We start from the raw sequence: 26,439 nt of genomic DNA, 5'->3' as shown, positions 1-26,439 counted from the left end.
TTCTCCCAACTGGGAATCATATTCCCTGAATTTAGAATACAATATTCAAGGATCTACTTGAACCCTAATCAAACCAGATCTGTACCAAAAGATAAATGGGAGGATTATACCTGATCCGGAGAAGCAGTATCTCCCAAAGTTGGTGTTCACGCCCAAAGAATGCTCCAAGATCTGTCCCTGCTGAAGATGACACAGCTGTGGATGGAACAGAACCAGCAGGGTGCGTCCTACACACTGGATCCTTCACAAGAATCCCCTGGATGTACTAAACACTGAATTCTTTCAGTCTTTCTTGCAAGACTGATGTCAAGAACTGGTTTCTTGACTTTCTTTTCTGCAAAGATCGAATCTTGCAACAATGCAGATGGCGGCGGCAGGAGGAGATTTCCATAAACGAAAAAGCTGAACTGTTTTCTTTTCTGGAGAGAATGAGATCTAATCTCAATTCGCAGGAACCTTTCTTGCTTACCAAAACCCCTTGGATCGAAATCTTATTTCTCTCTCTTGGTTCATTCGAAATCTCCTCTCTTTTCTTCTTGATTAAGAAATCTCCTAATTAGGAGTTATCCCAATCCAAATCAGTATTTGGATAGGGGATAATCTTAATCCCTTTCCCAGATAGAGTTAGCTTACTCCTGATCTTATCAGGAGGTTACCAGATTCAAATCTGATTTGAATTTGGTCTCTAAGAGTGGATAAGGCTAAGAGCCCAATCCTTTTTGCTAACTGCAATCTCAAATTCGCCCCATTGATGGGTGATCATATCAGCCCACTTCGAAATGGGCTTTAGGCCCATTAAGTATTCAGTGTTTAATTAGTTTCCAATCTGCTGCCCAGTTGGGCTTCTTTGTATGGCGTGGGACCCAAGCATTGATCTACACACCAGCCACATGGGTTCGGCCCAGCCTTTAATACAAGGCCCAGCCAAATTCACTGAAAATCTCAATGAACCCCTTGAGTCCATCGTATGAACCCTATGGGCCCAACACTAACATTAAGTGGTCCCTGGGCCAAGCCATCTTATAAAAACCCAGGGACTGTGGGCAGGTGCAAGATTAGCCCATCAGGTATTGTCCTAAATGGTCTTACACTTAACCTCTCAGCCCTTAATGATCAAGCACTGCCCGACAAGAGAGGACCTCTCCCTCGGCTGCAAGGAACAGTGCCGCACTCTCCTCTCACATGGATCCCGGGAATTAAAACCATTTGCAAACATTTTGAAACCGTACATATATATGTAAATATATTAATTTTGCAAAAACAAAATTCCAGCGATTGAAATCAACTGCCGGCAGTTTGGTTTCCATCAGAGAGAGTGCATTCCCGATCATTACCCTTTGTCCGACAAAATGGATGATTCTGTCACTATGACCACCCACTCAGATGAATTCTCAAACTGCCCCAACATACCCAGGTTTTGATCCCCACCAAGGATCTCACTGATTGGCATATCAAAGGCAGTCTGATCCAGCACCTAGTGAAGTGTCATAATCGAGTCTAGGGGTCAGGTGTAACTTTCCAGTTTTGCCCATCTATCTCCAAGGTCCAGGGCAAGACTGGAAATCTGGTCCGGTTCAAGGATTCAAGTAATCCCATGCTGTATGTGCCTCGGGTCTTACCCTGATGGCTGAGACAGGCCATCCCAACACTTGGTGGCACACCAGTATCAGCCTTGGCAGGATAAATCTCCCCAGACATATCCAACGGCTGTGAACATTTAAAACTAACATGAGTCTCTACAAATGTCCAGTTTTAGGGTTTTGCACAGAATTAAACCAAACAACATGAATCAAACATGCACTTTATTTATTTCCACTAAATAACAAAAGTACATCAAAATGATTGAAGCTAAGGGCATACAAAACTGTCTAACAGCTCCCACTTGCACTTAGGTCCAATCTGGTACAAGCCGGAGTCCCATACTTTCCACGTGTTTCTCAAACACCTTCTGTGTCAGTGGCTTAGTCAATGGGTCTGCCACATTATCCGCTGATGCTACCTTTTGAATTAGGACGTCCCCTCTACCAACGATCTCCCGCAGTACATGGTACTTCCTCTCGATGTGCTTTGACTTCGAGTGGGCCCGAGGCTCTTTAGCCTGGGCGATCGCTCCATTGTTGTCACACAACAACGGGATATGAACCAAATGAAACACAATCATAAAGTATGTGTTTGGAACCGTAGAAGTTTATTCACTAAATATTTGTACTTGATTTGTTTATAAAACCGAGAAAAATAATAATGAATATGTTTATCGACACTTAGGTGCCATTAGGCACCACATCAGCAAAATAGTGAATAAATGCCTACCCATTGGGGGAAGCGCTAAAATGAAGCTTCCCCAAATAGTAGGCGCACACATAAATCAGTGCTTGCTTTTGCAAGTCTCTATGCATATAGATCTGCACAATGAGGAAATTGCTGAAGTGGTGCCTATGTAGCAACGTTTATTCAATAAACGCCCATGGTTCCAAACACCACCAAAATAACAACATCTCTACATTGACAAACATCCCATTAGCTTCATGTGCATTTTATGAGGGTAGTTTTTGGCATATCGTTTTCTCAATTTATTCGTCTTGGCTGTTGCAATGGATTATAGTGCTTCATAGATTCATATAATTGCAAGGAATTTTATCTTGGCTCAAAAGCGGCAAGCATCATTCAGAGCATTCAAATAAGCACCCCTCTAGTTTCACATATTTAATAAAACCTACTCTCTAATTTGTTTATTACTAAAACACCCCTATAATATGCAGTTAGTTTACTAAATTGACTTTTCGTCTATATTTTCGTATAGGAATTGTAAGTGGGGTGGTAAGGCAGTAAAGGAATGGTCTCCTTGAAAGGCAAAGATGGTTGAGGATTGATGTGGGATAGAAGGAGAATTGCTAGAGAACGGGGGAACGGAAAGGCTATGGAAGCTTATAGGCTAGAGATCTAGAGACAAGTATCGTGCATGGGCTCTCAAGTCTCTCACTTTTAAAGAGGAGATCCCAAATCCATAAGGAGAAACGTCCAAATAAGGACTTTTCCTTGATAAGGAAGAGGATCATAATCTTCTGATTCTAATTGGAATGCCATATTGGGGTTTCGCCATGTGTCTAATGAGAATCTTCTAGGACTAGGATTTCCTTTTTCCCTTAGGATTCTCGCTTGGTATGTCTTAGCTACAACCCTTTATGGGTTTTTGGCAGCTACATGATGAGGACAAAGTTCTTTCGGAAGCACTGCCATGTCAATGTGACATGGCAGTCATGATGGATTGAGCCATTCATAGCCCATCGCAGAGAGTGGGGAATATGCTTCATTCCTTCGGATCTGTCCGGCTATTGGGAAATGTATTCAACTCATTGTAGGTGTAGGTGACTCGTGTTTGCTTCCTAGATCATTTGTCAAGCCATTCGGAGGGCCTACACTGACTTAATACTATCAGGTTTCCAGTTGTCGTGCTACTTATTACAGATGCTTTTTTTTGTTATATCTTGTACCATTACAATTCTCATTGTGACTTAGATTCCCTATGTGCTTGCAGTTCAAGGTTCTTATCGCAATCTCTACGATACCAAGCTACATTTACTTATAGGAATAGTCATGTGACCTTTTAAAACAAGCGGAAGATGTGAAAGGGCATAAATTCAAGGTTTTTTATTCCAACACTAGCTCTAGTAGTTCTCATATGACTATCAACTTTTTAGAAACAAAACCCCTACTCTCACATTACAACTTGGTCTAGAAAAAGTAGGGGTGCAACTTGGGTGGGCCTAACCCAAGCCAACCTAAGTTTTTGTATAGATTAGGCTTGCATTTTTGGGCTACGGGTTGGGCTAAGGTTGAGAGCTCGAGTAGGCTAAAACCAACCTTAGCATGCCATTTAGGGGTTTTTATTGTTCAGTCCACCCCCACAAATCTTAACTCCACCGTACAGTTGGGGTAGGTGTCAGCTTGGAATTGATTCCAATACACGGGCGGGTATTGGTGTTTAGGTGGAGGTATTTGAAATTTTGAATTGTTGTAGATCTGTAGTGGAATTCAGAATTCTGAGGTGGAGTGTCGTCTACTTATCCTTTATAGTTATATAAACAATCTCTCTCTCTCTCTCTACACACACACATATATGTACACATATAAAACATGTATATGTACATTTGTAATTGAAAATTGTACATATATATTTTAATTCAATTCTACTCTTGAAATGGACCATAAAGCCTAATGGCATGCTTTGCACGTGGAAAATTACGACGATGACGATTATGATAGTAAATAATATGCTTTTAATTTTTTTTTATATTTTTATGTCTATAAAAATTATTCTAATTTGTCACACTTTTTTTAATATGATAAATAAAAGATATTAGAGATGTGCCTAAATATTTTATACAATTTTTTTTTGTATTTTTAATACTTGTGTGTTTTCATCTTTTTTAATTTTTATTGTTATTCAACTATTACATCAAAGGTTAGCACATTTTTTACCTAAAATGTTGAATTGTTGACTTGCCAACAAACTAGAAAACAACTCTATTTTTGGGTTGGTTTTGGATTTATATTTTATTTTTATGGTCAATAAAAATAATTATTCTTTGTCACACTTATTTTTCTTTAATAAAATATGGTTAATTAATATAGGATTCAATGAAATAATGAAAATTAAAACATATACAAGAATTAAAGAAACGGAATTGAATGAGAAATGTAGTAGTTCAAATTACATTTTATGCCCTCACAATTAGAAAATGACCAAATTCAAAAATAGGGGTATTCTAGTCAAGAATAGGATTCAATAAATGTTAATGGGACTTAATACCTTAAAAATAAGACATAATGAGAAGGATTTGAATGAGGAGAAAAGTGGTTCTTCAAATTACATTTATATCCTTACAATTAGAGAGGGACCAAATTCAATAATTGGGGTATTCTAGTTAAATAAAGGCTCATATAAGACATGCATATGTACATCTGTAAATGAAAAACATACATATTTTACATTATGTCAGGCTCGGGCTTCAGGCCATGCCCATTCAAATTTTGGCAAAAGCTAGGCCTGAGTCTGGCCATGAATGGGTCTAATGAAAAGTGATCATGAGCATATAAAAATGTATTCACAATTTATTTCAAACCCAATCCAACCCCAACCTGTTCCCAACTTGAATTGTGTTGGGTTAAGCTCGAGTTAGGCCTGGGTTGGTAAGCTTGGGTTTGTCGTCAGGCTAGGCCAAGCATTTGCACCTTTAGGGTTGAATCAAGGTTAACCTTCAACCTAACCCAACCCGTCCAGTTGCGCCCCTAAGAAAAAGGTATAGAATGCATGTAATATAATAATTGTTAAGGTAATTTTGAAAAAAATAAAACTGAATCCCAATCCGATGTCATTTGAAGGTCAACCCTAAAGGTGCAAAGGCCTGGCCATGTCATTGTCGTTGTCTCGGGCTCAACTTATCGATTGAGTCAGATCAGTCTTAATCAGGTCAAGATTTGGTTGGATTTTCTAAAAGCAAAATATTTTAAAGCTCAAAATACAAAACGATAGACTTTATAAGCTTAAAAATCAGACTTCAAATCTTTTGTTCTAAGAAAATAAAAAATAGGGTAAAATACAAAAACCTTCCCTAAAGTTTCTGACAATCATAAAAACCTCTCCCTTATAGTTTCATTTTAGCAAAAACCTCTCCTCTGTTTTTGACAAAATTAACAAATACCTCCCTTTTGTCAATGACCAAGACGGAAAACGTCAAAGAGATGATATTTTTTTTTCAAAATACCTATTTTACTCTCTAATTAGTTATTACTTGAGCTGAGAGTTGCTTGCTTCTCTCTCCTCTTCTCAAACGATAAAAGATAAAAGGTACATCAAGAAAAAGCGGACACTAAATATCGGCAATGATATATCGACTCTGGGATTGTAACAACCGAAATTCCCTTTCTCTCGGTTATCTTCCATGGGTAACGGTTGCAGGAAGCATTATATCCAAGCCTCTCAATGAAAGTCTTGGCCACTCCTTCTGCTATGTTCGCCCCGATCCCTCTCGTCTCTCCTCCTCCAAGGTTTACTCGGAGGAGACCACCACCTTTCGATCCATCTCTGGCACTTTTGTTAGTGCTAACACGTCTACCCCTCTCTCTACAGCTTTTGTTGATCTCTATTCCTCTAACAGTCTTGATCGAGCTGCCACTTTTGAAAGCTCTACCTCCTTTGCTTCCATTCCGCTGCAACCTGTTCCTTGCTATCTCATGAATTTTGGTCCATTGTCCGGAAATTTCAGGGGAGTTATGGGTTCCAATCCCCTCGACAGGGGATTTTTATCTGATCCGATCAAGAGAGGCTTCATGTCTGGACCTCTTGAGTGTGGCTTGTTTTCAGGTCCTTTGGATAAAGGGTCTGATCAGTTTTCAGAGGAGCTTCTCTCATGAGGGTTATGTGTTTTGACCAAGATCCAAAAAGGGGTCTCTAATTTAGGTTCTCCGACAGACCAACACAAAGACCATCAGTCGTAGTTAGAACTCCGTAGTTGCCCCGGTCAAAGGGGTTGTCTCCGTCAAAGAATCCGATTGGGTTGTTGGGTCGGAGAAGAACGGGGAGAACCTCACCATCAACAACACTAATTTGAGCAGTGAAGGGAGCTTGGATGACGACTATTCTTTCGAAATCTAGAATCTTCAATGGGCTCAAGGGAAAGCCGAGGAAGATCGAGTCCATGTTGAGAGCTCCTTGTTTCTCTCTCCTCTTCTCAACCCAAGGAAAATATAACAGAGCGAAGAAAAGATTTTCAGAAAGGCCATTGGCTTCAGATGAGGACTATGGAATGAATCGCGTAACTAGAAGGTTGAATTGACGTATCTATATGTTGGTACAAAAATATTTAGAGGGGTGCCGCCACTACTTCTGCTTCTAGGTTCGAACGGGAAGAAAATGAGTAGTGTTCGAGAAAGGGTAAAATAGGTATTTTGAAAAAAATTATCATCTCTTTAATGTTTTCCGTCTTGGTCATTGACGAAAGGGAGGTACTTATTAATTTTGTCAAAAATAAAAGGGAGGTTTTTGCTAAAATGAAACTATAGAAGAGGTTTTTATGATTGTCAGAAACGTTAGGGGAGATTTTTGTATTTTACCCTAAAAAATGAGGTTTAAAGTAATAATACATCTGATACACACCAATGTGCATATCTTAAGCCTGCCTACCGGTGAAACTCGATGTATGGTGTTAGATCATCTTGATAGGCGGTTGGAATGTATTCTGTTGGCATGTGATCGGGACTCCCGTGAAACAGGTCAAAAGCCCAAAAAAGTATTGGTGACCTACCAATACAACACATATTTTGATCCTTGATGGAAAATGATGAATGCATGTCTTCTAGTTGTTTTATAAATCATAATTAAAAAATTAAAAAGACTAGTACCCAGAAAAGTAAAAAACAATTAGACAAATTTTTGGGTTTTAAAATGATAGATCAAAGCAGAAAATTGGACAAAGCTCCAATTAAAGCTTCTTTGTTTATTGGTCATTTTGGGGCTTTTCTTTCCATTGGATTTCATGCCTTTCAAATGCCGAGCCAGCCATAGCATAACCATATACGTCTAATTTACTTTTGAAAATCAATACAGATATAAGACAAATCGTGGAAAAATAAATGTTATAAAAAGTAGCATTTTTTCTTGTTTAATTAAGTAAACGAAAACATTTAATATGTTCCTAGTTTTGAATAAGAAAAACAAAAAAGGAGTGCAATACAGAGGATAAACTTTTCATCTACAGAGAAACATTTCCTGAGGCATGCAGATTTACTTTTACATCACCAACCAAATCGTTCATCAAGGCCACCAAAAACCCGAAAAAGAAAAGTGATATATAGATGATGGAGAAAGACGATATTTCATTTGATATTTCTAAAGAAGCAAAGAGAAAGATAAGATTACAAATTAATAATAACAGTTGAGAGCCACAACCCTCCACAACTGTACACAGAAAAATTAACTTCTGGTCACGACGACTGGATTGATTTCAACCAAAGAACTTAGGGTCATAGCCGTTGCTGGAGGTGGCAAGTATGTAGTAAGCAACGATGTGGCCGATGGATCCCCAAGCGAGCACATCAACAATGTTGAATCCAACTGGGTCATTCGACTTGAGCAAGCTGACATACTCTTTGGCTCTAACATCACCGGCCTCGAAGTGGGTCATCCCGTTCTGCTCCGGCAGTCCTTGTTTGGCTACGTTCTCACGCTGGAAGTTGAAGAAGACAAACCTACCCAAGAAGAGAGACAGCCCTGTGCTCAAGCTTATGACCAGGGATGGGTTCAATTCTGCTTTCACTCCAAATTTGGGAGTGTTTCTGCTCAACTTGGTGGAGGTCTTGGATGAAGAAGACAAGGCCTTGGTGAGACCGAAGAGGGAGGAATCAGTGGACTTGATGGGTCTGAGACCTTGAAATAAGGATTGGTGAGGAGTGAGTTGTGGGTGTTTCTGGATGGAGGGTGTGAAGGTGGGAGCTGAGAACAAGGTGGAGGCCATGGCTAGATCGTCGTCGAGTCGGTAGTGGTAATAGTCTGGTTAAGTTCTAGGTTCTAGGCTTCTAGCTAAGAGGACTTGGACAAATGTAGAGAGGGAGAGACAGTATAGACCAGAAAAAGAAAGTGATGATAAAGAATTTCAGAGGAGATTAAGGAGAGAGTTTGTGAGGAGGGGAACGATGTAGGAAAGATTTTGTGAGGTTAGTTGGGGTGGTATGATTGGTTGGTTTTGGATAAGAGATCCTTGGCACTCACCGGTTATGAGATTAAGATGCAACGGGGAAAAGTTGTACAATCCATATTTTATAAATTTTATTAAAAGAATTTACAACAAGGATCCGTGGCGCAATGGTAGAGCGTCTGGCTCCAGATCAGAAGGTGGCGTGTTCGATTCACGTCGGGTTCAATCCCCTTGGAATGGATCTTTTCCTTTTAATGTTTTTTTTAGCGTCATGGTGTTGGTGATGGACTGATGGGTATCCATTGAAAAGGTGGATTATATGTATCCCATGAATATGGACCACATGGAAAATTTTCAGAGCCACCATCTAAAACCATTCAAGTAGTAGACTTTTTACAATTCAGACTCGTTCAATTTCATCTAAGTCGTAAACTGAAAAGGCAAGAATATCTAATTTATTTTCTTTGAATATTACACTTATATAAGAGCCACTGAGCCACGAGTAATTCTCCTTCATTTGTTCCGAGTAATCCTGCTCGGCCACCAAAACAAGACCATCCTAATTGGCTAATTCTGTAATTCATTGTCCACCAGCCAAATTTAGTCAGAGAAAGAACTAAGAAATTCCAAAATAGATAACATGCACAAGTTCCAACATAGCACATTCTTAATTCTCCTGATCTCTTTTCATTTCATGGTCAGAACTCAGAAATTCAAAATTATCCATAGCAGAAAGAATGCTAGAATTCAACCTTGCATGAATTTTCCGAAACATAGCTACTTTCAAGTTTCAACAGCCGTCGTATCCCATCCATGTCTACAGTCTAGTCCACTGCATGAGGTCGGAAGTTGTAATAGATATCCATCCATTCAGATTTCATAATTAACAAGGTTGCGGACAGAAGTACAGAAGACAGAACTCAGAAAAGACGAAGACATTATATCCTTTAAAGGCGTATCAAAAAGTATTTTTCCGATAAACGACAGAAAAATGGTTCTTAGAAAGTACCAAAAAGAACAGAGTTCATAAATATACACGTGCAAAGTACCCCCAATGTAGCCTGGTAAGTTTTCTTCAACAATATGAAGCCTAACACAGTAACACCGCCCCCCCCCCCCCCACCACCCAAGAAATTCCTTCTTCTAAAGTTTGGCATTGTGCATTTCTAGCCCTCTGTACAGCACTGCAGCCCCTCCCTTTATACACATCCATCCCTTTTACATATGCGACATTATCAAATTTATCATGAACAAAAAAAGAAAAAAAAAACAAACATGAAAAGCCGACAGCATATCCAATCTCTTGACGGCATTTTTTGCTTGTGATCCCATGTCATGTAATATCAAAGGTGAGAGAAGACATGCTCAAATGTTTAAAGGGCATGGAGGATCATTATTTTCAAGTTTGTGCTCATTCATATTAGGGAGTCAAGGTATGAATAGTTCCGGCACCGGCCATACTGCAGGAGGCTACCATATGTGCGGTCCCATACGCCGATAAAGAGGGACTCCGTATCAGGGCTGAAAGATACACCAGAGATCTCACCAAAAAAATCAATCTCTTGCTGCTTCTCATATCCATTCTTTGCATCATATACATGAACAAAGTCAGCAGGCTCCGCCATTGCCATAAATTGCCCATCAGACGTAAATCGAATTGATCGGATGGCTCCGAGGTTGCCCTTCAGGACTGCAACTGACTTTGAGAGATTCCGTACATCCCAAATCCGGCAGGTCTTGTCCTGGTTTCCAGTGGCAAAGGTACGACCATCGGGATGCCATGCTGATGCAAATGAGTAATCCAGGTGTCCGCAAAGGGGCATGACTGTCTGCAAGAATACAAGTTTCCAATTAGTTTCTTCCACTGACTCCACCTATATAGTAGATTTCGTCTGAGCTCCATTCAGATGTTTTGAGCTTTGACCATTAAGTTTTTCAAGGAAAAGTTTGAAGTTCAATATTAGCAGGTGGGCCCTTTGGTTCGTCCCTTGTGGATTTAAAATTATTCAGTGGAAATGTTTCGTTATTTAAAATTATTAGCAGGTGGGTCCTTTGGTTCGTCCTTTGTGGATTTAAAATTATTCAGTGGAAATGTTTCAGTTGCATGAAATTTAATCCTTAAAATAAATCAAAGAAGAGTAAAAGAGATTAGTACCTTTCCAGTCTGGGAGTCGACCAGTATTCCATCAGGGTTGTCGCCAACAATGACAATAAGCTTGCCGTCCGGGCTCAAAGAGGTATGCTGTACAAAGAACCATAAAAAGAGGATAGCAAATCCAATAAAAAAAGCTGTGAAGAAAAGTAATCATTTGCTTGATGATGAAGCTTGACACCACTAAAAAAAGTACTTTTAACCTCTTTAATGAATGCGATGACTAGATCAACCACAAAAAGATAAGTATTAAAATTAAGATATTCATAATATCCCATAAATAAGTTAATACAAATAAAAGAATGATATTTAACATTTAGTTAAGCACTGCAACTTGGAGGGCTTGGGTTTGAACATTTGTTACATTTTGAATGGGCCTGGGCCATTAGCTGTGCAAATTCTTCAAGCTGGGTGCCCTACTTGCCCCTTGGTTTAGTTTACAACCTTTGTTTGAATGTGTTTTGCAAACATTAAACAGTTAGCCTGGATAGGCTAGGATAGCAAGTTACAGCCTCTATTTTTCACAGAAAGAGTGCAACCTTTGGCCATCTGACGTAGTCCTTGTTTCTGGCAACTCCATACCAGAATACCACTGATTGGAAGAGAACTTGGAAAAATTAGAAATAAATACAAACAAATAAAGATTTAAACAACATTGCAGTTAACTAGTCTACGTAGTCATTAATTGACTAGTTGACCAAGTTGTTGCAGGCGACCACATCATGAGTATCAACTTCCAGTCAGTGATGCAGTTAGTCTGGCCCTCATCTGACTAGTTGACTACTTCGATAAAACTGCTGTAGAATAGTTATTGAATGGAGAACAGCATTGGCAGAAGACCCATTGACTTTAATGCACCAAGTTAGAGAAGCAAGATCTTTGGCCTCTAGGCCTCCCCGATACAAAGCTCCTTCTGTCACCATCTCTTGCTAACACATCATCAACAAGAGAGGCAGCTGAGCTCCAGATCCATTGCATAGTTAATAATACCCATACACTTTTTGGATTGTTTTTGAAACTGCATGACTTGTAGAATCTAGATAATAGTCAATCTAATAAATGGGACTTACATTCACTGGCCAAGCAAAGCGAAAATGTTTCGAAAGCTGAAATCTCTCCATATCAAAGTCCCTAACTGCACAGTCGTTATTTGAAGCTGTAAAATGTACAGCACCGCTGTGCAACAATAGCAGCTTAGTTAGCCTCCATCTTGAGGAAATGCTGATTTATCACCAATTCAAGGCAAATGGTTTACCTATAACTTTCATAAATTTCAACAGCATTTGTGATTGCATTGTCATCATAAGTTGTCCTGCAGCAGAAGCTAACCCCAGGCCGATCCAAATACTGCATTCCAACGAGGGAAGTAGATCAGTGTTTCCATAGATACCATCATTAAAGTCAATTATAAGCATTAAGGCTATGTTTGGTTTGAAGGAAAAGGTAGGGAAAGGAAGGGAAAGGTAAGGAAACCTTTACAAACCTTGTATAGCTTTCCCTACCTTTCCCTTTCTTTCCCTATCTTTTCCTTCAAACCAAACATAGCCTAAGAGTAAAATATTAAAAAAAAAGTGAATTTTAGTTTGGACATCTTGGTTTTAACTTTTAATGCATTCAGGACCCTTTTTTAAGTTTCTCTACTCAACTAAGCCTTGTCTGAAATCTGAATATGGAATGGGAAGCTGTATTCAGTGTATTCTTCAAAATTCAAATGTTCCATAAGATGTCCCTGACAAAATAATACTAGGTTCAACTATGATACCAGAAAAACTTGTAACCAATCAGGCAGTAATTTATCAAATTCACAGAGGGGGTTTGATTGGTCAAAGCCCTTCCGGTATCATGCCTTTCCAGCATATACTCCAAATCAAAATCACCATAAAAAGAAAAACCAATTAAAAAAGAGAGAAAATTAAAAGAAAGGATATCATCAATAGATTGCTAAGTATTAGCTTAGAAGCCTTAAGCACGCAAGTTTGCACATTGAAGACAACATATTAGAAACTATTCATCCCACCTCAAGAATATCCCCTGAATCACAAAAGAACCAAATCAAAATTAAACACCAAACAAACACCTAAATAAAGATCCCAAGATTTCAAAGGGAATTCAAAATTTAAACACAAAAGTGTATATCCAGAATAAATAAAACCATACAAAATTTGATCTTTAATGTTGCACAAAATACATGCCAAAAGAATCAAGGTTCTATTGCACGTAAGCCCTGAATTCAGAAAATGCAAAATTCATCAAAAAATCAGAAAAATGCATAAATGTGTGGCAAAAAAATTGCAAACATGTCCAACTACACACACACAAGGAATGAAGAAAGCATGAAAATATATGTACCAAAAATACGCACCGATGATACAGAATACAAAGTCCAAAATGCACCAAAAGGAAAAGAAAGAATGCATAAGACGAAAACTAATCTTGAAATCTGACTTTGAAGAGTCATAGAAAATAATATAATAATTTTGGCACAACCAAATAATTATGGAGGACTGCCATTAAAAAATTGCCCAGAAATGTTAAAATCAAGAAAAAAAAGAAAGAACTCAAGCGTTGCAGAGGTTAAATAGACAACCGGAGGAAAAAAGAAAAGCAATGCATGCCAAAGAAATACCACCAATATTTGATATGTGCATGCATGTATTTAACTGTTTACTAAAAAATGGAGATCCTCTAATAAGATTATTTAAAATAAGAAATGAAATAAAAGACCTCCACTATAATTGAGCAAGACCTGTAAAAGCAAACACCACTCATTTTTAATAAACTGCATATACAACTTTCTTGAGGACACTATAGGTTTGCCACATGTAAATTTTGAAATCAGGGTAAAACAACTTCTGATAGTGACTGCTTTAGGCATCTTAATGAAATGCACCCAGATATGGATACAGACATGAACACAGACAAGGGAAATCAGGGTACACTCTCCAGTTCCTAAAATTCCAGACACAGATACAGGTATGGTATCCCATGTAAAATGCTTATATCATGTTTTTGTATCTAATTTTGAAGCTAAATGTCATTTCTCAAGATATCTTGTTAAATTTATTAAATCCTCAACATTTACAGTTTTCTACATATTTCAAAAGTTGTAATGCTATAAAGTAACATCTTGATGTCTCCATGCAGCGTTCAATGTTGTATCTGATAAGTATCATGTCCAGCACCAGTAAGCTAAGCATGCACCATAATAGAATGAAACTACAATTGACATCTTTTCCTAGGATACTGGTGGCATTAAACAGAACGGGATGGTGAAACAGGAATCATGTAACCAACCCCATATAGTTGGGAAGGCTTGGATGATGATGATGGTTTTCTACGATATTGGAAGAATGCAAGCAAAAGCAATAGCTTGAATAAAAAGTCCTTGTCTTTGGATCAACTGTTCAAGTGTATTTGTAACAGCACTATGCAACTGTTCCAACCATCTGCATGAGTGAGGTGTGCATTTAAAATTCCTCTCATTACATGTATATACTTTATATTTAGCATAAAACAGCATACCTAGACCTTTTTTATGATAAAAATAAACCTTCATTAAAAAAACATTACAATGCAATGGTGAACAGTTTTCACCTGAAGACAAAAAACATAAAACAAAGCAATAACATTTTATAATGATTACCAATTACCACACCCACAGTAGATCACGAATTGTCTCCAAGATCTTCTGTAATAATGTCCTTAAACTACAGCTAAAACTCCAAGATAATTTCTAATAACCATCACCAAAAACTACAGCTAAAAAGCTAAAACCATACAAAAAAAAGGGAACAGCCTTCAAATCCCACATTTAGACAACATATTTATAATTAAGTTCAATTCCTGGGTACCCATTTATTTAAACATTTCAGTGCAGAAAAAAGTAAAAAGGGATGATCAAAGTTCCATTTTTTGCAAAAGGTATTGCCTTGATTCATTGAAAAAGATATGAAGCCAACATCCTAAGATGGTAATGTCAAATTAGTGTTTGTTAAAACTAACTACTAGCTTGTTTGATTACCCAAAGCAAAAGTTACCTTGCAGATAAGTTCCCCTTGAAATCCTCCAGCAACTAGCAACTTGTCCTTTACTGCTAATGTACTAACTTGGGTCTGAGTGAAGCCCTCAAGCAAGCTTCCAGGATGTTTCTATGTAAGAACCACAAGCATTAGTACAACTTCACAGATGAGCATAATCCAAAGACAAGAAAATTTTAACATAACAAACCCAAATGGAGAAAATTGTACCTCACATGGTGCCACATGACCTGATACATTGAGAACTTCAGATTTAGTGCACTTTAAGGATGACCAATGAATGACAGAATAGTGGGACATGAGGTAAGCATCATGCTTTGATGTAGCCCAAACCAAGTTCCTCAACTGCAAGGATGAACAGTAATTATCTGTAAGACAATCATCATTCAGGGAGCCAAGGCTGCAACAGCCAACAAGGAATTCCATGCAACCATAATTGTTGAGGCATCACTTAGGCTGATTTTAGGGTGATACCTTAACACCATGCTCATATTATTATGTGAAGCACCTGCCTGCCTTATCTACAAGACACCCAATTAGGTGACACAATGCCCACCCATGCAGGAAAAAGGTAAAGCAAGTGCCTTTTTTGGTGCTTATGATAAGCATATGATAGGTAATAAACTAGATCTTTTTTCTTGAAAGATGGAATCTTCAATTATACAAATGGGATAAACTGGATCATAAGTTCATAAATACAAATGGGAAATGGCTTTATTGTTCAAGAAGCAAAAACTGCATCCAGGTATTCTTCCCCTCCCCCCCACATAGTATATGGTTTCCCCGTGATATGTGAAACTTCTCTTTATTTCCACTTCCTTTCATTATCCTTCAGTAGAAAATAATAGTCAGATATAAACAAATACTTTGTCAAAGATCTAAAGAAATTTCTAGATTTACTTTATAAAATTGTCAATTAGGAGGGAGGAGCATAAATACCCAGATAAGTGCTCCCCTGTCACCTAGTCTCACCTCAGTACCTTGACAAATATGCTTATAACACCAAGTCACCAACTTGCCAAACGCCAGCAACCCCAAAAGGTGACAGTGCTGAAATTTTTAGAACAAATGCCATTCTCCAACAATTTCTTGTTCTGAGGAATGTGCATGTTTTCTTCTCTCTAAATTTCTTTTGATAGTAAAATATAAAAAGAATTTACTAGAAAAGAGAAAGTGAAACTTTAAAATACCAAGAAAAAAAAAGTAAAGCTTTAAATGTTAAGGAAACGCCTCAGAAAAAACCAAAAATGTTTCCTGGGGATAGATAACCTATACTTCAACTTCAATAATTTGCCCACCAAAGTTTTCTGACTCCCCTCCCTCTAAAATCCCCCAGCAGACAGCAAAAAAAATCACATTTCAGAAGTTTATTTATATGTACCACACTCCAGAAGATCTTTCATCCTTGCCTTAGGACCAACACATCACAAAAAGGAAGTTCCCTGATTTTTCCACTTCTCAAGAGGCTTACATGCTGCTGGTATTGGAGCAGATTGTTGGGGCAGTCAAAAACATGTTCAAAAAATGAGTTTAATGAAGATGTGGATGTTGAGAAGGATAATGAATTGGTGGGAAAACTAGAGAAGATGAGATTAGAAATGAGCATATTCATGGGATCTAGCAGTAACTCCAATAGGTGACAATATGAGGGAAAGTAGAAAAGATGGTTCGGAAACATGCAACGAAGACCATCTACAGTATCGGTAAGAAGATACCTATTGAAAGTCGAAGGTCTAGAAGAACTAGGACAAGCCAAAAAGGGCATGGATTGAACTAGTAAGAAACGATTTGAAGGCCCACAACTTAATGAATTATAATTATTATTTCTTTTTTTATCAGCAACTCAAGAAAATTTTATTAAGATTAAATAAAAAAGGTACAACAAGAAGTTTTTAGGTCAAAGACCCTTTACAGCAAAGATCCCCCCACACAATTAGCATTGAACCCAAAACAACTGCTGCCTATGAGTTCCTTGCTTATCCAATCCATCCACCAACCCATTTGCAGACCTCCTAACCCATCTAACATGGCTTTTCATATTTCTTGAGATCATCTTGAATCTTCTGAAATGATTTCTGAATTACCATAGAACCCCTTCTCCTTTTTTCAACCAGCCAACGACTATTTTTGAGTCCCCTTCAGCAATCAGCCTAGTAATTCCTATATCCTTAGCTTTTTGCACTCCAACATAACAATGAATATAGATTTAAACAGAGTGAAATAGAAGAACAGGATTCATGTAGCTGACCCCATATAGTTGGGACAAGACTAAATTGAGTTCAGTCGATACTGCCAACCCCAAAGGCCCAATGGCCCAACCTTTGAAGCATGTGCATGGATCTACAATGAACTGACCCCCACAACTTCAGAGTCAACAAATTCAATAAGAAAACAATGTAAGAGAAGAAGGTAGGAAAGGAATTAGAACTCGAATGGCCACCCACCACAGATGACCAACTGCTCAAACCCACTGACCTACTAACAGACTCACAGCTATCACACCAACCCCCAACAAATAGTTAACATTGAACTACTACTGGTTCTCCCCCTAACTCTGCAGGATTCAGAGGATTAGAGATTCCCTTCTCAGATTATTTATCAACCTTTTTCGTCCCAAGTAATTTCTTCCCAACTCTATTTCTTTCTTTCTTTTTCCTGCAGGTCATGGCTTCATTACCACGCTTGATAATCCGAAGTTACTAAAATTTTCTAAATTCAGTACTTTTTCCTTTAACTCAGGAAACTAAACTTCCTTGAGTAGCCCCTCAACTTCATCAACATTTTCAGGTTCCAAAGCCTCTGTACTTGTCCTTTCCTTAGCTAAGCCAGCCTCCCTAGTTTCACTTATTCTATCTTCTTCATCTCCCAAGTCCCAACCTTCTGAACATAACTTTAGTAGTTCTTTGCCACCTAAAAAGAAAAACCCAGTGGCTTTACAACATTCATTTATGTAATGATTCCCTCAATTGGTAATAGTTTTTCAACCTTGAATGCTTGATGTACTTGTGGTTCTTTCGCTTCCTCTAACAACCCCAATTTCAGATTCATCAGTGACACCACCTCCAATAATCTAAGAATCTCCCCTCCTCTTCTAAAGAAGAAGCCTTGTATTGATGCTTAGTCATTCCCAGCATCAGAAAAGCACATCAACCAACAGAGGGCATTCTTACCACTGACTCTTCTTACCTAAACAACTCCCCTTCCTTTGCTACAACCATCTGCCCATCAAAACCTGAAACAAATCCACCTTCTGAGAATGTGACATTTCACTGCTGCATAAGCCACACTCTTCCATGGAGCCTCTAGGACTTGTAGCACCAAAAGTAAGTTAGCTCTCTGAAGTGATAACTCCCTGTGGCCCAGATTCAGGTTACAGTCAGATACAGCACACATGGACCCCAACCCCCAACAACCTCAATGCAACCTCCCTCAAAAAATAGCAAAAAAAAATGAATGAATGAAAAGAAAAGAAAAGATGAACCCTCTGACTGCACCACCAAAAGAGTCTCTATCAAGATTAGATTGATGCTAATACCCACCAATTCTTCAAGCAGCATCAACAGACCAACTTTAGCTACATGAAACACTAGACGCAATAATGTCTTCAGACACTTCCACCTCGTGCATGATCTCCGAGCATATCTTGCCGCCATTGCCTTGTTTTCAGCAGTAAGTAAATTTGGAAAACAGAACCGTAGGCTTACTTTCAAAACCCCATTGAAAATCTACAGAAAACTTTATCCACTGACAAGGAAAGAGGCACCCTTGGCAGAGTGAGAATGGGTTCCACATGCAAACCCTCTTTCTAGTGTCCACTGAATTGTCCTGTGTATCCGAAAACCCTCCTATCATGATTTCCATCAGATTAATCGAGTAACTTGCCATGTTAGCAGCACCATACCATGAGTTGCTGTCTTTGCAGTAACTAAACTGCATTATGATATTTAGAGGCTTGAAACTCATAGAATTAAATCTTTCATAATCAAAGAAGAAATCTTAAGAGAAAAAATGTGAGCAGTGTGCTTTAGGAACTTCTCCAAGAAAGAGAAGTAATATCTCTTCCCCTCAAATACCTGTTTTAAACAAGGGCAAACACATCCTAAATTCTCAATAGCATAGTTGCCTCATGAGCATGGAATTGATGCATGTACATCAGGAGGTACTTTTCTAACAAGGCTTAAGCCTAATACTGCCTCAAGGCAAAAATCTTTTAAAAACTTCTCTAATACTATTACCATCTTATTGGATTACTCTAATAGAAAACAGATAGAAAATCTTATTAAATAAATAAACTGTTAAAGAAAAGTGCAATTCAAAGGTAAAATTACGCAAACTTAAATCAGCTTACCTGGAAATGAAGGATTGTTGACTTCACAGATCTTGTATTGCGCCGGAACTCATAATACATGCCACCTTTCTTTGTAGGTTTGCATTCCTAGTTAAATAAGATAAGGGTAAGAAAGGAAAAACAGACAGAAATCACCACTACCACCAAGATGACAAGGGCATTCTTACCTTCTCTGACCCCACCCCAGATTGAGGAACATTTTCATAGTTCTTATACTGTTCTAATCTAGTCTGTCTGTACTTCTCTCTTGTGATGTTTAGCCGCTCCCAAGGAATTCCTTGGATATCTATGCCTCTCCTTGCTTGTGCAGCTGAAGTGTCCATCACCTTGGCATTCTACACAGAACAAATAATCATAGCTCATTATTTTTTTTTTATCAATATAATCATAGCTCATTATCCCTTAAGCTTTTTTCTTATGAATCATAGCCGTTAAGCATTTATTTCATTAAGAAAAATGAAAATCAAGTGGAACAGAAAATTTTTGCATGAAAGATGGCCCAAGCCAAATTAGAGATTAGAACAACAAATGGGAAAGAACTATGCCACAGATCAACCAAAACATAGACCAACAGTACTTTCTTTTCTGGTGATGTGTGAGGGCTGCTGTTTGCTGGACTCTTTGGGGGGAAAGGAACACCAGAATTTTTTCTGAAGTTGAAAAAAGTAAACAAAGCCTTATTGAAGTAGTAACAGTGAGGGTGGTACACTGGCTGAAATCCTTGGACCTATTTGTTGATATTTCTATGGATATGTTGCTGAATAGCTGGCTGGAGGTGGCAAATTACTCATGCCCACTCTTTAGTTTGTCCTATGTGGTCACCACCAGGATGTAGACTTATAAAGCTAAACTTTGATAGAAGTAGTGAGGGAAATCTAAGTCCATCAGGTGTAGGAGGGGTTTTTAGAGATGAGGATGGGAAGGTGCTTGCTTTGTATTCAGGTCTCATTAGGGTTGGAGACTCTCTTAAAGCTGTGGGGTCTAAGCAGTACTCGAGGGTATAAGGAAGTCTAAGGAACTGCATATACAAAAGTTAGCCATTGAAGGGGACTCAAAGCTGGTCTTAAGTTGGTTACAAGAAGGTAGTGGACTTTGGAAATTTGCTAATGTGATGAGGGAGATTAAATAGCTAACTAGAGGACTAGAAATCAAGTTTCAGTGGGTCAAGAGAACAGCAAATGCATTTGCTGATGCTTTGGCAAAGCAGGGGGTGGGAAGGGATCAAATGTTTTGGACTGTTCTGTAACTTTTTCCTTCTTTATTATCTTCCTAGAGAGAGTTAAGCCTGTTTATCTCTCTCTGGAGAGCTCTAACTAAATTCTTTTAATCTAATGAATTCCAGTTATTGATCAAAAAACGAAAAAAAAATAGTAAGCAGGGAAAAAAACGAACCAAGTGGTCGTATTCATCATCGTCTGACTCTGAGTCACCCATTCCCCTGCCATGGAATTCTTGATCCATGTCATCATCTACATCTGCCATTTCATAATCATCCCCCATGTATTCCATATCATCCCCTTGGTATTGGGACATGTTCTTTGAATACCTGTTACAACATAAATTCAAAGAAATAAAACCATAATTAGAAAAAATGGCAAGGTTTGACCTAAATAAAGAACCTAACATGCCAGTACTGCAAAGTCCTTCCATTAGAAGGGTGTTCATCAATACAAATCATTTTATTTTTCAAAACAGAAAAAAAAAAACTGCAATGTCAGCAAAACAATATGATTTTGTTTTAGATGTCAATTGCATGAAAACACCAAGACAGATATCGCTAATGTTTTTGTTCTGGGTGAATTTAGTAAAAAAACTCTCAATTTTCAGCATGAAACAGAAAAATCAAGCACAAGATTAAAGGCAAAGCTTGTTCCTTCCTACTAGCAATAGATGCTAAATATAGTTGCCCAACTAAAAGTCATCACCCAGTGTTGGTCTCAGCTATCTGGGGTTGGAGGGTTGGGCGGAATACAGACCAAATCTTTGGCATTTTTTTTCACAAAGTGGCCACTCTCAGACTTGAATCAGCGTTCTCACGCTTGTCAGTCCAAGCAATGGGTCCTAAATATAATGGCCCAACTACCTTGAATTCCACATATGACCATATTATTGCACTAGAAATAAGGTTGTGTTTGAATTGGAGTCAAAACGTATGTGGGGTGGAATTGTGGAAAAAGAAACGTGAATCCACCACTTCCGCCCAAAAATCCAACCACGGCCTTAAAAAAGATTAAAAAAAAAAAAAACTTCTTTTTTTGCATGTGCCATGAACTTAGTGAACCAAATTGAAGACACAGACGTTTAAAAATGGAAAAACAACGAAAACCCCCCACAAAACCCTAAATAGTGGTGATGATGATGACGACGACGAATAGTGAAAATGATTAGCAATTTAGCCACACTAAATACGCTCCCCAAAGCAGTCATACGTCATGTTCGCCAGATAACAAACATGTACAGTTTATCCACGCCGCGAAGCAGCGAAATCAAACTCCTGAGTGTAGAATTATTAAGTACCAATCAGAAAGAAACCCTCATGCACAGAAAAAGAAGTCTATCTTGCTACGCAGTTAACGAATGAGAATCTAAAACACAACCAGAGGCAGAGCCAAATATGCATCAATAAACCTCGAAATCCTAGAATTACAACCACTCCATCAAACAAAAATCAGATCGATGTTCGAGTGTTGACTCCAACCTAAGCCTTTCCAATCACTTGAAACACAAATCAAACACTCAATTCTTGATCTTCTTCCTTCACAGAATCAAACAGATACATGAAGATCAACACCCTAGAATTGCAAAATAAAGTTCATATGAGATTAACTTGATGTCAACGATGCAGAACGAAAGAGACCCCCAAGGGTTTCTGACCTTTTGTAGCAGAAATTGCAAAGCTTCTCGTCTCCGGTGCTGAAGCCTTAATCAGGATCTGATCTGCATCGGAGACTGGTCGGAACCGGGAAATCGACGGGAACCGTACGAGTTGGAACCAATGATTTTTCTCACTTTTTTTGATTTTTTGATTTTTTGTTGGTGGAAAAGGAGAGGTGGATATCGATGGAGGGAGTAGCGGGATCTGGTTACAATGGTTTTTACCGGAGTCAGCCCGACCAAAAGGAATAGAGCACGAAAGGGACGGGCATGGATAAAGTAGTCTTCTGCATCTACCATTATACCCCTACTATTTATAGAAACCGCCAAATTAGACTTTCGTGACTGACTGACGGTGGGGGGTGAGAATCGGGCGGAACTAGACCAGTCTGAAGCAGGCTCAGGCCCAGCCCAAACATTAATGAAATTCTATGTTCCCGAACTGGGCCAGGGGCCAGTCTGAAGCAGGCCAACTTGAAGCTCAACGCCTCAACTTTTATTTTAGGTGCCCGTTTGGGAGGATTTTCAGTTTCAATCTCACTCAGTAGCTTATAGCCACTTGGCAAGGAATGGCAACGGGGTGAGGTAGGGGTATCAATGGTATTCGAAAATTTGATTTTGAATTCGATATTCGATATAATCGAATCAAATTTGAATAATTTGAATATCTAATCGATCGAATTCGGATATCCCATTCTTACTGAATAGTTAATCATATTCAAATTCGGATATGACCTGATTCGATTCGATTCGATTCGATAAATATCCAAATTTGATCGATTATTTAATTCTTATATATAATATATAAAATATTTTATATAATTTATATATAATAATTAAGTTATATAAATAATTTATATATTTATATACTTTATATCAATAAAATATTTATTTTATATATTCATTAATAATCTAAAATAATTAATTAATTGAATTCGAATCAAATTGAATATTCGAATATTTAATTGGATTCAAATTCGGATATTAATTTTCAATATCCGTCAGATATCGAATCAAATTTAGATATCGGATTTGTTAATCAGATTCAATTTCGGATATCACCTAATCTAATTCAAATTCAATCCGTTTACACCTAGGGCGAAGCGAGGCCCGATTTTTTTTATATCCCATCCCCAACCCCAAACACATGCACCTCGCCCCCATAGCCAATCTGTATCCTATCGTAGCTATAAATTAAGGCTGCAAGTCGGATTGGGCCAAGCTAGTAGTTTACACTATGTTGGGCTTGGGTTTCAAATTAGGTCATTGAAATTTTGACAAAATTTACCCTAACCTATAAAAGTTGCACCCGTAATCCCCATCCTGGAGGAATAGGAATCTAATTTGCCCTGTTCCCACCCTAATTATACATGCCCTTGGCTTTCTTAAACTTCATCAAGTATGTCTTAATGGGTTCGTTGGTGATTTGATTTCAAATAATTTTTGATATATCCATTCTCAACAACAACAACAATAATAATAATAATAATAATAATAATAATAATAATAATAATAATAATAATAATAATATATGGTGTTTTAATCAAAGTAAGGTTGAGGTGTACCACCCTACCCCGTCCCACAAGACTTGAGTTTCAAGTTTTCCCAAAACCCGCCCCGACCTCAGTCAACAGTTGAAAAAAAAAACGGAAAACTGCCTCACAGGGGTGGGTTAGATTGCCATCACCACTTCTGCCTTTGTGGGAAGGCCCCAAATGGACAGCCTAAGCTATGTTGAGTGAAAATCTAGAAAGCCAGCCCATTGCTCCCTCCGCCCCCCAAAAAATAAAATAAAATAAAAAGTTTTCAATTGAAGTTTTTAGCAGTTTTTCTGAAATAGTTCAGTGAAAACAATTCAATAAAAGCTTCAGCCCTCTGAAACGGGTCCTAATAGACTAGGACATTGTTTGACAAGTCTTTTTGAGAAGATCTTTTGGTAGTTCTGATAGTTAAAAAACACATTGAGTTTTTACATGAAGATCTGAACAATGCAAAGCTAGTTTTATTATTATGTGTTTTTCTGTACATCTTTCCATGTCTTTCTACATGAGAATAAAGCGAGAAAGACGCAAAAAGTTCCATTTGAAACTTTCCGAAATTAATCTAAAATGGGCTTCTCACGTCCTTTCGATGCACTGACTTTTAGTAGTTAGATCAGTTACAAACCAAACGAAAAAAGACAATAACACAGTCTGTCCAGCTTGTAAACAACCAAAAGACCACACGGAAAGACACGCCAAATAGACCTAGGTCTACTACCCACCCCACCAATTGCTGAGTGGAAAAATAATTATCTGGTAGTAAAAAGCAAAATAAAAATCATTATGAAAAGTTAATTATTTTATTTTCTTTCAATTCTTGGTGTAATGAAGTTGTTTGTACACTTGATCAAATATGTCTATTTTATAGTTTTCTCCTTGAATATATACCATAAAATCAAATAAGAAATTTGTAAAATTATAAGCATTTTAAGGTTTTATGCTATATTTTGTGTATAATGGCATGATGCATATAAAATTTATATCATCATCATCCAAGTCTTATCCCAACTGATATTTATATTATATTGTAAAATAAAATTATTTAAACCTCGTCTAAATTTTTTAACAAGTTCCTGTATTTTGACCTTTTTAAAATTTTCCATCAACATTTTCGATAAATTCTAGAGATGGACCCTTTTCATTAGTTTGATGATAAGAAGCTACTAAAAAGATGATGTCATGCTTTATGAACACGTCAAAATGCCCAATTTACCCATGGATAAAAAATATTAGAATGTCCATCGATCAAAATACCCTAAAAGGCTCTTACACGTTTTCATTACAAAGTTGGCCTTTTAAACAAACAGCAACAGATAGACTAGTATAGAGTGGTAGGTGGGGTTGGGTTTGTTTCTCTAGTACAAATCAAAGGGCAAAGTTGGTATATAAAATTCACTTTCGTGTTTGAAAATATATTAAGGGCATAATAGTAATTTCATTGTCGTCAAAGCGTTTGGCTTTTGGCAGAAATTAAGCATAGGGGAAGCCCAAGCAACTTACTTTAATTAATCATATTAGTATATTCTATTGGTGGAAGTTTCATAGTTAAATGGCAAAGTTGTCCAATAGCTTTATTGTCCAAATAAGAAATAACCACTTGAATCGGCGTTGAAGTGTTCAGAGGGTAAAGTCATCTTTAAAATTGAAATTTTAAGAGGTTTTTTTAAAGATTCAAAGGCGTATTCAAGTGTTAGAATTGGACAAATGTTGACATCTGAAACAACCAATTTTTCAGAACTCAAGTTTGACCCAATACTTCCAAACACCACTGTGGGCTCTGATCAGACAGATAAAAGAAAACATGAAAATCAAATAATAAATGTTTTTGGGGTTTGATCAACAATGGTTAGATTGGCTAATTGGAGTTAAGTTAAACCCCCCTTCTTCCTCTGAGAGAACCTCAATATGCTCCTAATAAAATCAGGACTCTTATTATTATTTTTTTTTTCTGAAAGCCACCAAAATCATGAAATTAACTGTTAATCAAAAGTTGTAAATGACATTATAAACAAATTATATTCTAATAATGAAAGAAATTGCCATATGTCATCCAAACAAGCCATCGGTCACAATTCACAAATTCCATGTTAGCAACTCTTTCAACTTTCATTATACAATATCAGAAACCATTCCACATCAATGGGATCAACCACAAGAATAACTGTAACCTAAAGGAGAGAGACAACCACAAGTGCAATTCATCACTATGGTATTTACACCCAAGCTTTTGTGTCTCCTAACAATCCGACAAGATCATGTAAGTGGTCAATCTGTGTTCTTGTACCTCCAATGGAATTTCTGATGCAAATGATGAGTGTACTACCAACTTTCATGCCTCCTAAGGTATCTAATACTTTGTTCTTGGGTCTTGGCTGCTATATTGTTGCTTCAAAAATCCCAACTGTTCACATTGAATAGAAGTCACTAGTAGGTTGGTTTTCACAACTTCTTTACAAAACCCTGATGATGAAGTTTCTATGGTTGGTTGTACTAACTTATTTTTGCTTTTATTAGGAATAAGAAAACCCTAGAACATTCCCAATCAAATTTGGTTACCCATACACTAACTTTCCTAATAAAACTGTCCATAGTTAGGTAGGATAAGTCATACTCTAACTAGGACTTTGACATCCAATAAACTAGCCTTCTAATCCTTCTTAAACTCAAAGAATAACAAGGAAGACTAAGGTTTGTGAACTCGGCTTCAGTCAGTGCAAGGCTGTAAAAGGCTGTTCTAACGGTATTTGAACTGGCTTTACAATGACTGAAGCCAACCTCAAGGTTATATGGTGTG

The 26,439-nt window shown here is 37.7% G+C and overlaps 2 protein-coding genes and 1 non-coding gene across 4 annotated transcripts; 1 reads left to right on the top strand and 2 right to left on the bottom strand.

Annotated features, from left to right (window-relative positions):
• Positions 1–7,855: 7,855 nt before the first annotated feature.
• PSAG (photosystem I subunit G) lies at positions 7,856–8,651 on the bottom strand. Its single transcript, XM_010254601.3, has one exon. It carries the CDS (start codon positions 8,511–8,513, stop codon positions 8,004–8,006), a length of 510 nt encoding a protein of 169 aa, XP_010252903.1. The 5' UTR covers positions 8,514–8,651; the 3' UTR covers positions 7,856–8,003.
• Positions 8,652–8,846: 195 nt separating this feature from the next.
• Positions 8,847–8,918, top strand: TRNAW-CCA (transfer RNA tryptophan (anticodon CCA)). The gene has a single exon. It is a non-coding gene; the product is annotated as a tRNA-Trp (tRNA).
• A 713-nt stretch (positions 8,919–9,631) lies between these two features.
• Positions 9,632–22,374, bottom strand: LOC104594346 (putative WD repeat-containing protein C2A9.03). Of its 2 annotated transcripts, XM_010254604.3 has the most exons (11): positions 22,105–22,374; positions 21,929–21,985; positions 20,623–20,776; positions 19,398–19,565; positions 19,231–19,317; positions 15,093–15,227; positions 14,883–14,993; positions 12,101–12,192; positions 11,916–12,021; positions 10,849–10,935; positions 9,632–10,522 (listed from the first exon to the last, which is right to left on the bottom strand). In XM_010254604.3, the coding sequence occupies exons 3-11, from the start codon at positions 20,761–20,763 to the stop codon at positions 10,109–10,111; spliced, it is 1,341 nt and encodes a 446-aa protein (XP_010252906.1). In that variant the 5' UTR covers positions 20,764–20,776; positions 21,929–21,985; positions 22,105–22,374; the 3' UTR covers positions 9,632–10,108. The 2 variants fall into 2 exon arrangements, with proteins under 2 accessions (XP_010252906.1, XP_010252904.1); XM_010254602.3 differs by lacking the exon at positions 21,929–21,985 and having other exon boundaries at positions 22,105–22,373.
• Between the last annotated feature and the right edge of the window lie 4,065 nt (positions 22,375–26,439).

This window comes from Nelumbo nucifera, chromosome 1 (genome assembly GCF_055504915.1).
Source record: "Nelumbo nucifera cultivar China Antique chromosome 1, China Antique-T2T, whole genome shotgun sequence".
Classification (NCBI taxonomy): Eukaryota; Viridiplantae; Streptophyta; class Magnoliopsida; order Proteales; family Nelumbonaceae; genus Nelumbo; species Nelumbo nucifera.
Note: the sequence above shows the minus strand (reverse complement) of the source record. Positions and strands in the feature narration are given on the sequence as shown.